This window comes from Mchenga conophoros, linkage group LG7 (assembly GCF_057382185.1).
Source record: "Mchenga conophoros isolate Kocher_MC1m ecotype Shallow Benthic linkage group LG7, M_conophoros_male_GT1.1, whole genome shotgun sequence".
NCBI lineage: Eukaryota > Metazoa > Chordata > Actinopteri > Cichliformes > Cichlidae > Mchenga > Mchenga conophoros.
Window position 1 is genome coordinate 13,300,897 of NC_140532.1, and position 20,565 is coordinate 13,321,461.

At 42.7% G+C, this 20,565-nt stretch overlaps 1 protein-coding gene across 1 annotated transcript; it reads right to left on the reverse strand.

The window, feature by feature from the left end:
* Positions 1-897: 897 nt before the first annotated feature.
* Positions 898-19,262, reverse strand: klf13 (Kruppel like factor 13). The gene is made up of 2 exons (XM_085282192.1): positions 18,785-19,262; positions 898-7,408 (listed from the first exon to the last, which is right to left on the reverse strand). Exons 1-2 carry the CDS (start codon positions 19,260-19,262, stop codon positions 7,113-7,115), a joined length of 774 nt encoding a protein of 257 aa, XP_085138318.1. The 3' UTR covers positions 898-7,112.
* Positions 19,263-20,565: the final 1,303 nt, after the last annotated feature.

Genomic DNA, 20,565 nt, shown 5'->3' on the forward strand with positions numbered 1-20,565 from the left:
TCACTATGGCATTACTGAGAGTTGAAAAACTGTCTAAAGTCTTTCATCTTTAATAAAATGATCAGCGTTCTGCTCTACCAGGTGTAACAATTGAGTTTAACATCCAGGCATCCACGAAAACGGAATTTATGACATTTAACGGAGTTAGCAGGGAATTAGCTCGCTAGCTTCTATCTAAATACAATATAGCATGTCCTGACTGCGGGGTTTTAGAAACAAATTAAAACGTACAGCTCTGTTATCACTTCCAGCATAAATGAAGACAGAAAACTAAAAAGCAGTGACGTTTGTAGGGTTACTGAAGTTGGGCTAGCTGGTATATAATGATGTGCTACGTGACCGCTAGCGACACAGCTATGTTAGCATAATATAAACAAGCTAACTTTTTTTCCACTCGATAAAAGTTAACGTGAGTGTTCTCGGTGGTCAGGAACAAATGTAATCGCATGGCAGGATGCTGTAAAAGGACCAAACTTCAGCCAGGAGAACAACTGAGATAATGCAGCCACAATACGAGGTTAGTCATTCATATACTGCTGCATGGGCTGGGCTGTAGTTACATCCTAAGGTTTTAAAAACTGAGCTTAAATAAATGATTAGCGGTAATAAAAGCCGAGGGAGGTCAACAGTGATCACTGACTGTGTTAGGAGCTTTTTGAGATCAAATAGAAGAAAATACATAACATTAAACATGTTAACAACACAAAAGCCATATTAAACGCAGACTACTTTAGGCCCGGAAGTAGGATTCGTCGTGTCATCACTGAACAACCGGATTCCTTTAATTAATATCTCTACTAGTAAAAATGTTACACAATCGCTTGTTTTAATATCCTACTATTATGGTCACCATGCAGTTCAATAAAAAGTCACACAGTGAAAGTATGCCGAAACAAATTATGGCTGCTTATTTTATGAATTTATTTCCAAATGTAAACTTCACTATTTCATGCATACAAGTTATGACAACATACATTATTCAACAATCTGTTAATTTTCATATTTGCATAGGACATGGTCACAATATATTGTCTAACATGTAAAAAATAATGCCATAAAAAGGTACAGCAGAGCAGCTAAGACCAGCACATTAGATGTGTGTAGAATCCCAGTAAATGTACAACTGTAATACTCGAATGTAGTGATTTTGGTTTGCTGTGAGAGAAAAAACAAGTGACACCTGAAGGTTAGAATGAGGTCATTGAAGAATGTACTGGCCATAGCTGAGTCGAGAGTTATTTACAGTATAGATTATACTGGTGCTTAGAGGGGAAGCAGCACCATGGAGTCACTACAACAGGCAACTGATGGTGAGGGGCAGAGAGGGACACACAGAGGTATCAAGAGAGCAATGTTACACTGAGGAGGTACACTGAGGACAAACAGGTACAGGAAACAGAACCAAAAGGCTGGTGAGAGGCTCCCTCTTTGTATTCAAGGTGAGGTCACTGACAGCACTGTGAGCTGTATAACCTAGAACAGATTAATCTTTTAAGGGCAGAAATATCAGCTTAGCTTAGACCACCAACAAATATGGCCTGCAATTTTTCATAACATACCACTCTTTTTTTGTCACTCACAAATTCTGAATTATCTTTTACTTTTATGAATAAATTGGATTTGATTCATCAAGTTATTTTTACGCTGTAAAAAAAACACAAAAACAAAATAAAGTCGCTTACTTGAGCGAAAGGAGGTCCATATCGAGCACAACATCCACTGATCGACAATTACAGCACGTAAAACTGAACCCAGAAGTACAAATGGTGTTGGATTCACAATTACTGCAACATTCATCTTTTCCTTCAAAGCCTTTGGTAACAACAATCAAGAACCACTTTATACTTTTATGGCTGCTTCTTGAAAAGAAAAGAAAAAAAAGCCTAAGACAGACTTTATTCATCCTTAACTTTTAAACATTTCCGTGCACAAAGAGCCCAAAAAGAAGAAAGAAGGGGTTAGATTTGGGACAACAGGAAACGTACCTTGTGCACAACTCACAATGTGTAAAACCTCACAGTCGAGACAGACTTCTAGTCATAACCGAAGAAAAAAAATGCATTGGGTTGATGCAAGCAGCGCATTTATAGTAAATGCAATGCGTCAATCCTTTGGAATGGTTGGGTGTCTGTCTTCATTAAGACTGATTTTGTCAAAGAAAATACCTGCATTAAGCCATTATACACTGCTTGAGTACTGAACAGCAAGAAAAGGGGAAAAAAATGTAAATAAGAACCAAACAAAAACAAAGCTAAACACTCAAAATGTTTACATAAAGCGGAAAAGAAATATTTAACTTAGAACACCTACATATCAAATACGCAGCGTTGCTTTATTAAATCCTGTACATTACATAACGACGTGTCACACTTTATAAAACTGTACATGTTTGTTTAATGTCTGATAGTAGCTATTTTATTTTTTTTGTTTGTTTTTCTTTTTTACCCTTAACATTTGTATCCTCTTTATGAAGTTATCGTTATAGTTTTGGCACACAATTGCATCGCGTCATGCTCGAGATCAGTGACGAAGAGTTCTGTGAGATATACTGATGTCTTTAACATGAACTCCTTAAATAAAATTGTTAGTTGTTCACACACTAGGCAACACTTAATTAACTTTTTTTATATATGTTACAATCAAGAGGAAAATGTTAACTGGTAAACAGTTAGTATCTTGTTGCGGCTGCAAGTCCTTCTGCTCTCACGGGTGTTGAAGTCTCGATTCTTACTGGGATAACAATCATAAAGTTGGATTAAGAAATGCTGAAATAAGGTTTCCTAGTAATTTACAGATGACATCACCCCCATTACATGAGCAAAAGCTGAAAATGAGATTGAGAAGGGATGTTTTAAGATTTTTGTAACAGAAAAATCAGCTTTTAAATTCCTTGAAATATTACCTTTTTTTGCATCCACAAGGATGTATGTGCAGGACTTGGCATTATCGAAGGATTATATAAAATGTAGCCCAGTGTTTTGGTTATTTATTTTTTTGTTTCTTTCTTTCTTTCTTTCTTTTTTTTTTTTTTACAAAAAGTCTCTCCGTCTTTACTTTTTCATTCAAGTAGGAACAAATGAAACCAACAAATATTTGTGCTACTCGTCAAGAAAATGCAAGCTACATGATGGATGTTTTGAAAAGATATTAAAGTACAACAAAAGTATTTCAAGAGGTATGAGTTTTGATAAATATACAGCCTTAAATATTTCATGAGACAAAAAAAAAAGCAAAACAAAAGTAAGACTACATTGCTAACTCACAATGCGGTGGTCTCTATTCTTATGGAAAGCTCTGAAAATAATAAAGAAAAATAGCCACTCGAAATCTGAAACCAACTTACACAGAGGTCACTAAGTTTCTTTACTTATAATCACCCCAAACAAACCTAAAACTTTCATTTTCTTTCTTTCTTCCTTCTTCTTTTTTTTTGGACGACAGGCTAACTGCAATAACCTGCATCCTGACATCAACAAAGTATTAGTTGTTCCTGATTAAAGGGATGAACCCCATGAATGGAGCTAAAATTGAGATTTCCGCATCAACGGTGCTTTGAACTGCTCTGCGAAAACCGCCAAATTCAAAAGCTGAAATGACCTGAAGACGATGCAAAATCTCGGAAAACGAAAAGGAAAAAAACGAAAAGCACGGACTATACATCTTTCTACAGAGAGGTTAATAATTATTTGACAACAAACACAAGTACAGTAAAAAATGGACATGTACAAAACTGTGTTCAATGGCCTTTTCTTTTGAATTATTCAAGTACATTTGGTACAGTGAGGAGAAAAAGTTTTGAGAAACTGCCTGTGGACGCCTTTATGTCACCGGTGCTGTCTGGATGGATTGATATACTGGGATGATTAGACTGTCACAGTCGCTTTAATTCAGATGGTAGGAGCTCTGTTTGCCTTACACAGTCCACTGACACTAAGGGGTCAAAGGTGTTTAAAGGGACATTTCACTCCAGAGTGCTCGATAGCGGGACTGTAGGTTTATGACGACATAATAGGCAGGAGCCGAGCCTGTGCCGAGGCATTCCTGTGTTTCCAGTGTGGTCGGACACTGACCAGCAGTGAACACTAAGCACCCAGGACCACCAGAGGAGGCTGGCAGACTTTATCTGTGCAGTAACTGATTTAACAACAAAATCCACAAACTGTGTCATATCTGCTTGGCAGATGTCAACCCTGAGGAAAATGTGCAGATTATGGATTAAGAGCTGATTACTGAAACCTACTTGAGGGTGAGCAACTGAGAAAATATTTGCTTTTTGCAAGAGAAATTTACTCTGCAAACCAGGTCAAACCTAAAACTTAAAAGAAAATGGACACAAAAAAGCCGTTCAACAGCAATTTCGAGAATTAGTTTGTGAAAATCAGCATTTTTTTTTTCTTCTTTTCTGTGTGAAATCCTCTCGCTTCTTCTGTCACTCAGAGCTGCTGATCAGTGGCATTCAAAGTGTCATCTTGCAGTCTGGAAACCCATTGAAACATCTGGCAGAGAAATTATGCTGCACGTGGCGTCGCGAGAGAAAACTACTGCATTCGATCGAAATAATGGCTGTTTTCTTTCTCGAGAATGTGACAGAGCTGATTCATCACAACTTTAAAGAGCGATGGCTGCTGTGAGGAACGAGGGGGACAAGGTCTGCCATTCATGGACTTCCACCTGCCAGACTGCCTCAAAGGAAAAAAAAAAAGAAAGAAAGATCCACGCTTTCAAGGCAAAGTTAACATGCATATAGTGTCAAGCACGAGACTGCGGGGCAAGACGATGAAGCTAGCGCATGCGATTCGTGATGACAGCGGCCTGGAAGGGTCTGACGGGACAGAGCTAAAAGGCTGACCATATTTCCAACTGTAGTGCTGAAGCATTAAAGGAAAATGTAGGCATAACACAGACTGGCGGCGCAGCAGCAGCAGTTTTGATAGCCGTGCCTGTTTCCGTGGAAGGTTTACTGTGCCTTTCGCCTGACCTATTGAGGCATGTCTGTCTAGAAACACAAGTCAGCTTTCTCACGGGACATCTGAGCTTCACAGGCAGGACGACGTGAGGCTGGTGAGCACTGGACTTTTGCTGATATGTTCGTTTTGGTTCAGATGTTTTGACAACAAGTTTTTAAAAAGCCCCCCTCGTTGTGAGAAAGAAGTTTGAAAGCAGCTGTTTGAGACCTCCGATTTATGAATTTTGGAGCTGTTACGTCCTCCTTGGAATTGTGAAATCTGACTCCTCAGCAGCAGGGGTTTCTGTCTGTGCTCGGGATGGAGCTGGATACATCCCACCCACACTGCTTGAACTGTTGTTCATAGACTTTTTAGTCTTATCCTATAGTTTGGATCAGCCCACTAATTACAGCCATTTTTCTGCTGGCTGTTTCTACAGTTGGTGGGAGGAGGGGAGTTGGGGAAGGAGAAGGAAATGGGGGTTGTCTGCGACTGGGTGTCTCCTCTTTTGTGCTGTTCAGCTCATGATAAACCTCTCCTCTTTTTTTTATTTTATTTTATCAGGGCCTGCCCTCTCTTGCCTGTTTACAGCAGATAGCTGCTTTCTTCCTTCTGTACTCAATGTTGCAGTGTCACAGCAGAGCCCAGCTCAGGCCTGCCTAACACGGTGGCCTACATTTGACCCACAAGTCGGGCAACCTTACGCAATTTAGCAGGCTCGGAGCTTTACCGGTTTTTGACAGGACAGGTAGAGCCAGATGAGTAAGGATTCCCTGGGGAATGGCATGCGAGCACCCCTCCTGCAGGCTGTGAATTGCTTCTTTTGGGTGCAGCTGTTTCCTCCAGGGAAGCCACAAAAGGCAGAGCCAGGAGGAGGGAAGTGAGCCGGCATCTGGCTCTACCTGCAATACTGCCAACCAGCAGCTCGAGGCCTCAGTGAAAGGTGGCTTACAGGACTGAATAAAAAGCTTTCATTCATTCTTGTCTTTGGTACTTTTTCCGATGTGCTTGAGAGATGGCTAAACCTTGTTTCAACTTAAGTCCCTTTGTGTCCGTTTTGAGTGAAATGTAGGCTGATGAGGCGGCTTTTTCTTTTTTCTTTCTCTCTCTCTTCCTTTTCAAGCATGAACAGCTGCTTTGAAACTTGACTGTCTCTGTGGTTGGAACGTTTCTCTAACTTCATAAATACAAAGAAAACTCTTAACCCAATCCTTCTACAGTGCAGATTCACACAGTTTACACTGCACACAACCATTTCATGCAGTACACATTTAACCCAGTGTAATGTCAATAGATATTAACATTGCAAAAAAGAAACAGATTTGGGTTTTGTTTTCTGTGGCGGGGCCTTTCTGATTGTTCCATTATTACACAGCAATCACATTAAATATGAAACCCCTCCCCAAACACGAGGGAGAAAACAAATATTTGTGTATGCGTTACACATGACAGCGGGGCTAGTTTTTTCAAATATGAGAGCCGAAAAAAGAAGAAAAAAAGAAAACAAAGAGTGCAAATTGTGTTGAGTGTAAGGCTGCTATATATGAACTGTATGTTTCTCTTCACCGTGTTCATTCTTTCAAGCTAACAAGGCCATCCCTGAGCAGGGCGTAAAATTCAACCCCTGTTGAATTTCAGAATAAAGTGATGAATATATTGTGCAGTCAATGTGAGTACTGTTAAGTACTGTGGTCTTACAGAAATCACAACTGTCTTCAATCCTGAGGTGTGTGTGTGTGTGTGTACCCCTTCTCCTAACCCTTTCAAAAAATCAAAAATAAATTGAATAAAATCAAAGCAAAAATAAACAAACAAACAAAAATGTTTCGAAGATCTGTCAGGGTGTCTGTTTTTTTTTCTTCGTCTAGACCTTGTTTAGCTGACTGCGACCGTACATTTAACAAGTAGCCGTGATCAGAAGCCAAAAAAACACACAGACTGAATGCAGATATTGCCATCTGGGAAAGGCATTATCTTCTTTTAGGATCACGCAACTAATTGCACTACAATAAGCAGTTATGTACATTATGGTACACCACAGCAAGCGCAGAAATAGCAAAGGGGAGGGTGGGGAAGGGGGGTAGCTGACAACTGTGCAACAAAAGTGTTATGATGAAAACACGGGCCTCACAGTCTCGAGGCAGAAAAGTGCGACCGGGTTTCAGTTTAAGGCGAGTTGGCTGGGCTGAGGGTGGGGCTGGAGGCATCTGAGCGGCTGTAGTCGCTGAGGGAGCTGGGACGTGTGGCGCTGCCGCCGTGGGGTCTTTTCAGCATTCCTGGCTGGAAATCTGAGTGTCGCCGGGCGTGCTTCATCAGGTGGTCGCTGCGCATGAAGCGCTTTTCGCAAAGGGGGCAACCGAACTTCTTCTCCCCCGTGTGGGTGCGGTAGTGGCGGGCCAGCTCATCAGAGCGGGCGAACTTCTTAATGCAGTCGGGCCAGGTGCATGGGAAAGGCCGTTCTCCTGCAAAAACAGAGGCAGAGCGTCAGACGAACCATATCCACATTCGTGCTTTTTTTAAAGACAATTTCAGTTGATCATTTCCCCAGTTTTCATGCAAGCACCAGCACTAGGGCTTAGAAAATGAAACCAATGACACTTTTAAAAACCACCAAATAATCACAAGATGCTCATAGACTTTCATGGCAAAAATACCCAACCTCAGAGATGAAATGATCATTTTTAATGCACCTTTTTGGATTTTATTAAGGCTTAAAGCTAGATCTGTAGCTGCTTTGACAGTAGTGTTGATACCGGCAGGAGTAGCACACAGCAGCCTGCTAGGTCTCATCTATGCTAATTTCAGACATGAACTGGACCGGTGTTCTGACAAACCATCCTACTTTGGCAAAACGTCCTACCGTAAGTAGTTTATGCACATTTCTGCTGTCACATAGTAATTCCAGCACAAAGTTAAGTAGGTATGACGGTTTGCCACTTAACTTTGCCCATCAGAGTATGCTTGTAGCTCATATTCATAAAGCCAGGACGGTTTGCCACTTCATTTTACCTGTTAAAGTATGCTTGTAGGTAACATTCACAAAGGTAGCATGGTTTGGCACTTAATTTTGCCCGTCAGAGTATGCTTCTAGCTCATATTCACAAAGGTAGGATGGTTGGCCACTGAATTTTAGCTGTTAAAGTATACTTGTAGGTCACATTCACAAAGGTAGGATGGTTTGGCAGGTAGGATGGATTCCCAGAACACCGGCTGACCTTGATTGCAGTTTTGGTGCCTTTTGCAGGAATAAGCTGACATATAATATGGCTTGCTTTTCTAAGAATTTTAGGTGAGTGAAATGACAGGATTTTTTTACGTGCTGCATTTATATAGTCTATATATGCAGTATGCTGATCAAGCTTGCTAAGAAATTATGGCTCCAGGAAAATCAAGATGGCGATGGTCATAAACCTAGTGTTTTGGCCATAAATCAAGAAACCAGAAACCAGTGAGTGACTTCAAGGTGGTTGTATTCATCCTTTAGAACGAGTCCATGGTTTTATGCCCATACACGTCACCCTGCCAGCAGCCTAGTTGCTGTTTTACATGATTGCATGTTTTCAAACCCATTTGTGGTTTCCAGCGTCTTTAAAATTCAACACAAACTTTGTAACTCGGGCCAAAGCATAACTTGATGGGATCACTGCGTTATGATGGAGTTGCTATTTCGAGCACATTTCAAGTCTCCGCATTCTGATTTTACCACTGTAGTGAAATAAACGGGAGCCAGCGGTCGCTGTAAAGGTCGACACAAAAGAATCGAAATGAAAATACTTTTAAAAACTAATGGGCGAACAGTGGGTCGGGATTTTACAGGATATGTGATTTGTGGTAATTGAGCCGAAACATGCCAAAGCTGCTCCAGCGCTTACGTTGTTAGCCTTTTAAATACAGTTTAATGTTAATGCATCGGGGCTTTTCACATGTATCAGAGGCTTTGGTGAGTCTCACTCAAATCAAATGAAACTAACTGATGATGAAGTGTGCATATTTCGGCACTCTGGTAACACAAATGGTGCTCGCCACATAATAAACAGCTCACCACAGTGCTAGTACTGACTCATCCTGGAACAACAGTCACAAGGTTATTCCATAATATATTAAAAGCCACAGAGATAACTTCAAACTGTTAAGAAACATGCAACAAACAAAAAAAAAGAGGTTTGAGCGATAAGACCTGGATGTAAATCACCTACAAATTGGCAGAGTACTGGAGGAGCAGCCACAGTTTAATTATCTAAGCTCCAGATGCTAATCACGCTCACAATGGTTACCCAGCCCATTTTCTAGCATGCAACTATCTGTGACTCGGCACATGGGAAATTACAACCTTCCCCCTCCTCCAACAGCCAATAAAAGTGGGCTCTGACAGAAATATACTCAAGGCCATATGGTACAGTATACTGCAATATATCCTGCATTTTCCTACCATACTAATATGGAAACAGTATGCAGTGAACCTAAATGCAGCATCCTGCATCTACTGGTCAATACTATATTCCATTTAGCCCCATTTTACTGAGCTCCTGCCCAACAATAGTGAAATCCAGCAGTCTAATTTTACCAGCTTGGCTTCACAGAGCGAAAGGAAACCGCAGGATGTGTTCTTCTAATGGTTAGGCTCTTTCTAGTGAATAAGAATAATCAATCATAATGTGCACGCCCATGGCAGGGATTTGAAGTATGAAAGGGAAAAGATGGAAGGAGATGCGTGGATGTTTATAGGTGGCACATCAGAACACGGCTGCCAAATGATTTCTTTGTTCTGTGGTTTCCCTCTGGGCCACAATGGAAAGAGTGCTGTTAAGCATCAAACACTCAAATGCTACCTGATGCCAGAGAGTCTCAACAACAAGAACTCGGTGCACAAGTCTCAGTTCCTTCCCCCCACCTCCCCACCTCCCCATACACTGCATGGTTACAAAACACGCCAACAGACAGTGCAAGTCTAGACAGTCCGGTCTGTGTTCCTGCCTCTGACGCCTCACCTCAGCTCCAGACAAACTCAGTCAGCCCTGCCCACTATAGTTCCTGCAGGCTCACACAAGGCTCAGTATATTTAAACACTGTAACTGACATGCATACATTTGCATACGCTCACCAAAACACAGCCCTGTCCCCTTTTCATAGCAACTATTTATAGTTTTTAGCAAAGCTAACAAGGACACACATCCTTTCATGCGTGATGCAGCGTTACAATGTATAAAGAACGACGTGACTGTGTTTGTTTGAGCTCCTGGAGAAAAAGTAAGCAGTGAGGTGCTCATCTGGTTGACATGGCTCATAATGGAGTGATTTCATTCACTGCTTTATTACTAAAAGAAGAGACCAGTGCTGCCACCTGGCACTGCAAAAATTTGTTATTGGCCTAAAAGCACAGCTAAGTTTTGCAGGCTGCTTAAAGCTAAATAAGCAGTGTAACGGATCTGGCAACATTAATATTTAACCAGACACAAGAGAGCCAGACTGAGATATCCAGTCTATCTGCCCTGATACAGTAATGCGTAGTGGAAGCATCAGGTATCCAGCAGCAACTCTCTGAGATGGGTCAAATTATTTGCAGCTCCGTCACTTCTTGGAAAGGGCAGAAAGAAAGACGTGGTGCCCATTTTCACCTCTCGCTGAGCAGCTTTGAGTTTTAAAGCCAACAATATGAATATTAATATAAAAGAAAAAACCTGCCAGCCTTGAAATATCAACTCCCATAAAGGAAAAGCATGCAACTTCCCAATCAAGTGTCGTTTCGTAACACCGGGATTGGGATTTCCATGAAGCTGGTAAACATATTCTGCTAACATTGAGATGGTTTAGGGAACAAAACGCTTTCATAATGAGTGGAAATAATGATAGAGCCTATCAGCCTGTGTGGTATGAGGGTGTCACTTTTCAGAATTTTTCAATAGACTGCAGCTATTACTCAGCATTTCTGTAGAAAGGAGAATGCGGTAAGCTACTCCGCTTACCCAGCTTTTCTTCCTATCTACTTCTAGTGTTGTCACAGCACAGCACCATAGTGACTGTGACGCCAGGACCCACCCATTGGTTATCCCATCTCTGGCATCATGCCATGCCAAGGGTGTGGTTTGTCTTTCTCCGAATGTGTAGAGGGCGAGCAGAGCGGGGGGTGGGTGGGTAATGAGGGAAGCTTTTCCCTAACGAACACAGTGACCCAGTTACCCATAAAATGAGTTACATCATACATCATGCACGCACAACTGTACCTCTACTAAGCACAAGTGTCCCCCCTCCAAGCCAATGAGATTATGTCACAGGTACTCTTGTTGTATAACTGTTCTCTGCGAGTCCACTGGGTCAGTGAATAAACAGCTCATCTCTGCTCCTCTCCCTCCATCTTCCTCTCATTCATATCTGAGTTGGGCTCCTTGGTTTCAAGAGAAATCTTTAAGAGAAATGGAATCTGACTTCCCGGTGTAAGGGATGCTGCCTGCAAAAGAAAAGATCAAATCTCTTCTTGACGCGCACTGCAGTGGAGAAACTGAGCTCAGTCGCCGACCGAGAGCAGATAACATTCCTGGTGTGTCCTCAGGCATGGTCCAAACTCACACGGCATTCATGTGCAAACTTCATTTGAACTTGCTATAAGAGAACTAGATTAAATACCTGTGCAGAATGAGAGGAGGGGGGCAAATACATCAGAGATCACCTTGAAGTTAACTGTGCCTGCACAGCGAGAACCAGAGCAGGAAATATCTTTCTCAGGGAGCTTACAAGAAAAACAAGGTGCACCTTACACCTATACAGAGGCAAACAATTCACAAAGAGAAAGTATGGAGCCTTGCTGTAGATCACGGCTCATTACATTTGGAGCCACCTCACTTCAAGGCTGGTTTTGGTGGCACAGCCAGCTTGGCAACATGAAATGGGACACCACTAACTCCAATGGTAGGGCTCAGCACAATCCTATAATTTGGATCCATGTTTACAACAGACTATGACCTGAAAACAACCAGAAGCCATCTTTGCTGCCAGCAGACAGCCATTGATGGGGATTCTGGGTAGTACTAAAATGACTGCTGGGGCCCTCATCAACATAAACCACTGGAGCAGACAGGGTTAACCCAAGTGTGCCCAGCCTCTCCCTCCACACACCATCATGTGCCAAGGTGATATAAACACTAACATGTGTGCACAGAACAATAAATATACATTAAGGCTTCTGCAGCTCCTCCTTTCTTTTGTTCGCGAAGCGGTATATGCAGGCAACGCTTTAGCAAAAATAACAACAAAGGCTTACAATTTTCTGTGGTCTGCACACTTGAGATCAAACCAACTGTTTCTGTGAATGTTAGTCTATGAAAAATTACAGCCGTACCCGAGTGAGAGAACAGACAAATTACCAGAAAATCAAAACATGTTTTCTCAGACGACTCCATTCAGAGTTTGCAGCAGACGAGAATAAGTCACCAGGAGCAACAAAGGACCTCTGGGTGTGTCAGGTGCTTGTGACGAGAATCAGCTTAAGCTTTTCAGGAGAAGCTCAAAAACAAGAGTATTTAACGTATTATCATCTTTTGTCGTCATTGAGAGGAACCTTGCTCGCGGTTGAATAGCGTGCCTATCCTTGTGGGGCCTATAGCTGTCAGGCTGTGAACAATAGCAGCAGACTCTCTTCCAGCAGGAGAAGCACTCCTGTAATGCATTTCAATCAGACAGGCTGCAAGTACTAACCGTAACTCACTCCACTCGGTCCACACCGCGCCGGGCTACCGACGTTCACACGGAGACATGTAGCAGGGGTCGAGTGCAAGCATCTGATTCCTGCACACACTTTGCTATACATTACTTCATCCTCTTAACTGTTTAAGAGAAAAGCAGGGAGGGGTTGCCTGCATTCAGCAGCTCAACAGATTTGCCTCAATTAGCTGGAATGGGCACTCTCTTTCAGCCTTGAGTGCATGCTAAAACAACCTGTCGCCTTGATATGTTGCAGGCAACCTACTTATCTTTAAAGAAAGAAAAAAACAACAACAACGGTTAAACTGACGACATGCAAACAGCTGCTGCCATTAAAGGGTGTTTATAGTTGGTCCACAGAAGCAGGTGGGAGCATAGACGCGGTACAGTGCCAGCTTATTCTGCTGATAGAGTCTCACACTATAGCTCATTTGAGACAGACATCCTTAACCACCATCAAACAAAGGGCTACAACCCTGCTAGATCCTGAGAGGCCCCACCACACTGAAATAAGAGGACAGACAGATAATACCAACTGTCCCAGTATAATGCCTGATGCTCTTATGGTGAGCGGGACAGAAATATTTTCATGTCTTACAGTGACTGATGAGGCCATCCTTCTCAAAAGACTCCATGAAATACTCCTCATTTTGCACCCAGGGACCACACCCCATGATGATATGGTCTGCCACAAGTCTGATTTATCATGCAGAGAAAGGGGACACACCTTATGTACTGTAGCGAGAAGCACAGCCAGAAACAAAACACTTCCTCTGACGTTAGCTCACAGCCATTCCTCTCTTATTCAAGCTGCGATTAATATAACGCAGCAGACGCAGTCAGAGTCTAACTCTCATACAGAACACTGCAAGTGCCAGGCTGACAGGAGCAGGTTCTGCCGCTGAGGTCGCAGCCCTTCAGACGTTAATCAGATTAGATGCAGATGCAGCTGAATAAATGACCTACATCAATGGAGGGCATTGACAGTGAATATCCTGGTAACTGACCCCACCCCCACCACGCCGCACTGTATATTCTGTCTTTGCACTACAGATCCCTCCCTCACGTGCGAGATGCGGTGGAGGTGGGAAAAAAATGAAGAATGCACAGTGTTCCACAGGTCTGTATCCCTCTCTTCCTGCCGCTGGTAATCAACACCACACCACAAAACGTGGCCGGGCTCGGCCTCGCAACACAGCAGGCTTCAGCACCTATTTTGCTTTTCAGGCTGGAAAAGGGCGGGAGGGGCTGCTGGGGGAAACAGACAGAGCAGCTTTTATAGAGCTACTCCAGAGCTAACTAAAGAATACACAAGCCCTGTGGGCCACTGAAAGCAGCACAGCTCAGGGTACTGCCTGACAGCGACCTTTCAGTATTATGATTGTCCTCTATGCATGCCTGGGTGCTTAATCACAGTGAAATCAGGTTTATATGTCAACACCAAGGAAGTATCCTACTATCAGCTTTACATGTGCATATACAGGATAGCATATGGACAGCACGTGCACCAGCGCATGCCTTGGAAATGTCTTCCATGGAGCAGAAACACTGCACCAGCAGAATAACAGAGAAAATGGTGGCTCCACTTTGGTTTTATTTACACCCTAGTAGAAAGGATTCCTTATTTCTACTCGACACATACCGTCCTACATGTGACCTTTATAAGGCAACAACATGTTGCGCAGGAGAGATGCCATTCTGAACTCTTACGACAGAAAAAACAAACACTTGAATGTTTGCATCTGTAAATTCCTGTCAAATTGACATTGCTAACATGCTAATCACTAGAGAACAAGGTGTACACTATTACAGCAGTACTATATTGTCATGGTTTCGAATATTGGCATTGAACATTTGCTACTTACTATGAAAAATAAAGCAGTAAAGCTGACCAAAGGCTGGAGAAACGATACTTTCAACAGGTTTATGGTGCTAAATGAAAAGAGGACCCTTGAAACAAAGAGTAGCTAACATGTACAAATCTCCCAAATCGAATCTAATAGCAAACAGTTAAGTTGCGACAGTAAATTCAAAAACAAAGATTTAAACCTGCTGCTAACACAACAGGAAAAGCCACAGGTTTTTTAGGTTTTACCATGAGGGAATCATAACATCAAGGCAATCCATCCCATAGCTTCAATTTGAACCTGAAGTAGCTTGTTACACCACATCCCTCGTACAACATTTGGATGGAGACAAATGGAAACTTGTCTCAAGACTGAAGCACGAGCTTCTTATTACATGTCAGAATTAGAGCTCAAATGGGAGCAATGGTGGAAATCCTGCCGTGTGGCAGGTAGACAGACAGACCTGCCCCAGTAGAGCTTTTACCGATTTCTGTGCCAAGGTTAAGGCCCAAGCAAGAGCAGGAAAACCCCATCTCCACCCTGCTACCTCATCAATGCCACCAGCCACACAGGAACATTGTGCACTCTGTGCAAAAGTGCAGCCAAATATAAAACCACTGGCAGTGAAGTTGTATATATAATCAGAGAGTCCTGTTGCTTTTTCCATGCGGAACTTGGATAATTTTACATTTAAAAAGCGTAATTAACCACAGTTATTTGACTGGAAATAGACAGCATGCATGAATAACTGGGTCTACCAGGTGCTCCCACTAATTTTTAGGGCACGCTTTGCAGCTATCTCGCAGTATTAGAGATACTCCAGCAGAACACAAAAGAGGTTCAGACAAAACATTAACCCAAGTGTAAAATATGGCATTAGACTCTTTGTCTTTGAGGAATATTGACGCTGTTCCTCCCTGTGATTCCAGTAGATTCTGAATAGGTCTTCTACACTGACAAGATGGCCTTTTGTACGACCCAGCTGTGGAGGACACAGAAAGTCTGAGCTGTTATTGCCGAAGAATAGTCAAGGCCCATCTCTCCTTTGATGGTAGTCTGGGTGAGATGACCACAACAGAGTAATGAGGCTTCAGAAAGAACATCATGTACTCTCTATGGAAGCAAGACACACTATTAGACACACTATTTAGAAAATGGAGCATCACTCTTAAAAAAGAGGTGAAAAAGGTGCTAAAAAGCCAGAAAGAACATGAAAATAAGAGGAAAAGGAACGCAAGAAATAATTTGAATGAATTCAAATGTTACACCGTAAATAGTTTATATGTACATCGGTGTTACATGACTTCATTTTCCATATTGCAGGGCTAATGCATGTTTCACAGAAAAGGCCCACCTCCTGCAACAGGAGATCAGATAAAAAGCTGTCTGGTCACCTTTGACCCTTAAACTGCTGCGCATTCCTCACCATACAACTCAATGCAGCATAATGAGCAATTTAAATTCAGTGTGTACCTCGATGTCTGCTGCATTAGACAGTGAGTCTCAAAAGAAACCTACAATGAACCCTTCATAATCTCCGTTGAGGGGATCAAGAACATCTTTGCTCTCCCTGAGTGGTAAATTTTTCTACTGCCAGCAGTAACCACATAATCTACTGACAAACAATTACACAAAGACAGTAAATGAAAGCCCAAACATCACACTGAGTGACACGGGCCTTGTTGTGGACAGTTTTCATTAATGAAACCAATCACAGTTATTTCAGGGATGCTCAGTACACTGTTTATGAGTGTAACTGGAGTGGCCGCAAAAGGCTGGTCTAAAGAGTCCTAAAAACTTACAGGTTGGAGGAAAAACAGGCTCCATAGCTAATGTAGCTTGTTTAAGACACAAAAACACATTACATTTACAGTACACTAAACTCTAATTAAATTTACTATAAACTGTATAAGTAAGCACATGTAAATGACATTCATAAAATAACACATAAAACATGTAAATATATGATAAAAAATGATGGTGACTCAAGGGGAAGATTTGTTTTGACCTATTTATGGAATTGTGCTGAAGACACTGCTTTACAAAAACAACCTACAGGTTTCATCTTCTCTTAAGATGCTAACGAATAAGACTCATAAGATATGCAAAAGCTGGGATGATGAGGCTTTGGGCGTTACAGGAGTCAAGTAAGGACGTCTTGTCCCCGGTTCTTTGTTTGGTGTCTATTACAGTGTTTTCCTCCACAATTAGATAGTGGTGTTTGGCAGGAACTGACTGGGCTGGGATCCATTCTCTCTTGACTCTGCTAGTAGGGGCTGAAGGGAAGCACGCTGCCAGATTTTGGCTCTATGAAAGCACTGCAAGATTGGCTGAGGCATCCCGGCTGAACTCAAATGACCCACATTCTGGGCCTATCCAATCAGACAGGCAGAAACAGTCATTATTTTCACAATTTATGGGACATAAACCAATCGTGAAGCCAGACGCCAAATTGTATCCAAACAGAAAGGCAGGCGAAAAAAGGAAATGCTTAATAGGCACAGAGACAAGGGCAGGGTTAATACGGAGCAATGAAACTGCACTAAGCTCACATGGTTTGGGCTCAGGAGAAGCACCGCTGAATGCTGAAGGCTGGCTCTTTGAGAGTCCTGCTGGAAGTTTGGCTGAGAAAAAAAGGCAGCTTAACTGAGATGACTCACGCTCTCTAACTATCCGGTAAAATAAGCAGAAACCAGCCCAATTATAAGAAATTATAGACTGCAAACCAATCACAAAGCCATAGAGGAGTGAATCCCAGAAGAAAGGAAATGGCTAATAGGCAAAAGGACAAGGACAGGGCTGAGTGACAGCAATAGAACTGCATCAGTAGAGAGACCTTTCATTTCCTCTAGGATGCAACTGAAGAAAAAGCTAGAGCCCTTTTTTATGCATATGCATGCACCAAATCTGTGTTTCACTCTCTTAACTTCCCTTGACAAACACTGATTGCATACTGCTACTACAACAGTTGCCACCACCTGCAGCTGATAAATAAAAACTATTACTTTCAATAACAATTTTAGAAAACTTGATTGCAACATGACAACAGCAAATGATTGTATAAATCTTCACAACCTGTGCCTAATTTTAGCCTGATTTTTAGATGGACAGTTCTTCCCACACCCTGTAAATCTAGTGATGGGGGGGAATCTATTCCACATAGTTTCAATTTTCTGGTTTAATTTCTTTCTCTATTCATAACAATTATTAAGATGAGTCAAGTTCACACAATAAATTTGTATGCGATTCCTGTGATAAAGGTTTTGTTTTGTTTCTGGTCCGTCAGCTCGATATGTGTGTAGAAGATGATGAACTGCAGTATACAGAGCAGGAGGGGAAAAGCAAAGGCTCCTCAGTCGAGGCTCAACTAGCTGAGTCTGTTGCTGGCCAGATCAGCTGGCAGTCTGTCTAGCGGGGGTGTGGCACATCACAACAAAGGGCTTTGGGCAGACAGGCTACTGCACAGCTCTTATCAACCCCCCAATTTGAGTCGATCTACATCCTTCACTATCTCAGTAGAATATTCTGCGGAATGCAAAGCGCAGATGTGGAGGTATCCTTTGGGAAGGTCACAGGTAGCAAACTGCCGATCCGGAGCGCATTTGCAAGGGTTTGTCTCAGCGGTGTGACGGCGCACTTGCTGGACTGCAAACTTTCAGCATGCCCACATTTATTTATTGCACACTTGGCTTATTCTCTAATGGGGACATTAGGCTGTATTTTGTAGGGTTTCGACTCTCGTGTTGCCGTGGTACAACCCAAAGTTTATTTTAATTAAAGCGAACAGAAGAACGCCCGAAATCTGATCTGTGTAATTTTGTTCTGCATTTGCGCTGCAGTTTGAACACAGTGTTCCATGCGGTGGGGTTTGTTTGTGAGTACGTGTGTGCGCACGCGCGTGTGCGTGAGTAAGGTGGGGGGGGGGGGGGGGGGGGGGGTTAAAGGAAAGCCGTCACAAAGCTCTGAGACATGAGTGGGAGTGGCACTGTTTTCTAACCCCCGCAACCGAAATTAAAAGGACATTTCATAAAGTTCGCACAACTGCATTATGAAACTATAGAGGCCACTACTAAAGTGATATGCTCATAGTATCCATTCAGGGTGGATCCGTGGGTGAATATTTATGAGTCACTGACTCGAAACACAGCAATCACCTCTGTACACATAGCGCTATGAATGTACGAGAATCCACACTTTTGGTATCTCAATGTTTTAAATCATCCCATCCGTTCTCAGATACATAAGGGAAACCCACATTCACAGCAACAAACATCCAATGCACCCAATGAAACTGACCTGTGTGTGTCCTTAGGTGGGCTTTGAGGTGGGATGATTTGCCATAAACTTTTTCACAACCTGAATAGTGGCATTTGTGCTTTTTCTGAGGCGGCTCTTGCTCAGTTCGTCCCCGCGGTTTTTTGCCTCTTTGTTTGAGCGAAGGATCGGAGATGGTGGAAGGTGTGGCAGATTTTCCATCATCTCTAAGGTTCGGCATGCTCTCATCTTTTATTTTTGCCTGCTCGGCAACACTGTTGGGAGTCTGCTGGTTAAAATCCGCCAGAATCCGCGCCACCACAAAAAGAGAGGAGTTATCCTTCACCAAAGGTTCCTTAATTTCCTCCCCGTTCTTGGAGGAGGATGGGATTTCTGGTTTAATCTCCCTATTCCCTTTAGGAGCATGAACAATTGCACGACTGGACATTGAAACAAGGCACTCTGCTGCAAAGTGATCCATTTTGTCTTTGAAAGAGCCCCCTCTGCTTCTTAATGACATTCACAAAAATCAAATAAAAATGATCCCGTGAGAGGGGAAGAAAAAGAACTTGTTCCGTGGTTCCCTTTGTGTAGTGGTGGTGGTGGTGGTGGTGGAGAGGAGGAGGTCGTTCTCATCAGAGAGAATTGACTTTATGATCTTACCCGGCTTTCCAATATCATCAACATCCTGTGCAAGAAACGCCTAGGACAGAAATGCAGACAACCTCCCTTTAGAGAGAGCGAGCGAGCGAGAAAACAACAGAAACCCAAAGTCTTTGTTTAGCGCAACGACGCTGGTAAGAACAAGAAGTCTAGAAACTTGGATGCGTTAACTCCCATCGCGGCTTCAAACAGTCTCCAGCATAGTGCGTGTCTCCTGAGCGCCTGTTCCTGCTCGGTGTATCCATGCTGGGGGCGTGTCGACCGGCGACGACCGGGCAGCATCGTCAGAGTAGCCGCTCATTCATTGGGCGCTGTCTGTCCCCAAATGCACCAAACTTGAAAGTTTCACCACAGGTTGCCTCCACGCATTTCACATGATGTATATCTCGCAGGCTGCAAAGTTAACAGATCTTAAAACATACAACAGAATCGTGCGGAGTGGCGCAAAAAAGCTTCCAGGCGCTTTGGAGTTTTGTCCACCGATGATATCGGTAAGGAGGTGTCTTTAGAGGCATTCTGCAGCAAATATAGCCTGAATATACAGCTATAAGAGGAATACGTCCAACATGTGGTATGCGGCCCACAGACGTGGGCGTGTCCACAGCGCCACCAACACCACTGGTCTGGAGCAGCGTTACAGTGCCCAGCACCATTGGAAGAGAGCATACAAGTACAGGTTTGCAACTTTCACTTTATTTAAGGTGTTGTTGTTCTACTTTCTGCTTATGATCTACTATAGTTTAAAGGTTAAGCTATAAATCCCTTTTTACACTTTGAAAAACAATTATACAAAAGATAAAATGACTGTTTTAAACTCTTGCATGTCATCATTTTCTGTGTAATAAATCTGTAATAGGACACAGGGCTGCACATGAGTGTTTTTGGACCACTGAGTACCCTATCTTGTTTTGAGTTCCCTCCTGTACCCCCCCCCCCCCCCCCCCATTAAAAAAGTTCCCCTGCTCACAGAGCCCTTATATTCACAGAAGATGACACCCAGAAACCCTGAGTGTAAAGAAGAAGAAGAATTCCAGCTGCTGGAACAACCTACCTGCCAGGACTTCCTGAGATAAACTATTATTAAAGGTCTTTTTTCCTGTTGCCTGGGTTCTCTGTGAAGTTTATTCACAAATAAAATCTATTCGTGGCACTTGTTTTGG

Coding starts and splice junctions, on each gene's coding strand:
- klf13 (XM_085282192.1), bottom strand. CDS start 19,262: ATGTCATTAAGAAGCAGAGGGGGCTCTTTCAAAGACAAAATGGATCAC. Junction 7,409..18,784: donor CCACCTAAGGACACACACAG/GTCAGTTTCATT, acceptor CTGTTTTTGCAG/GAGAACGGCCTTTCCCATGC.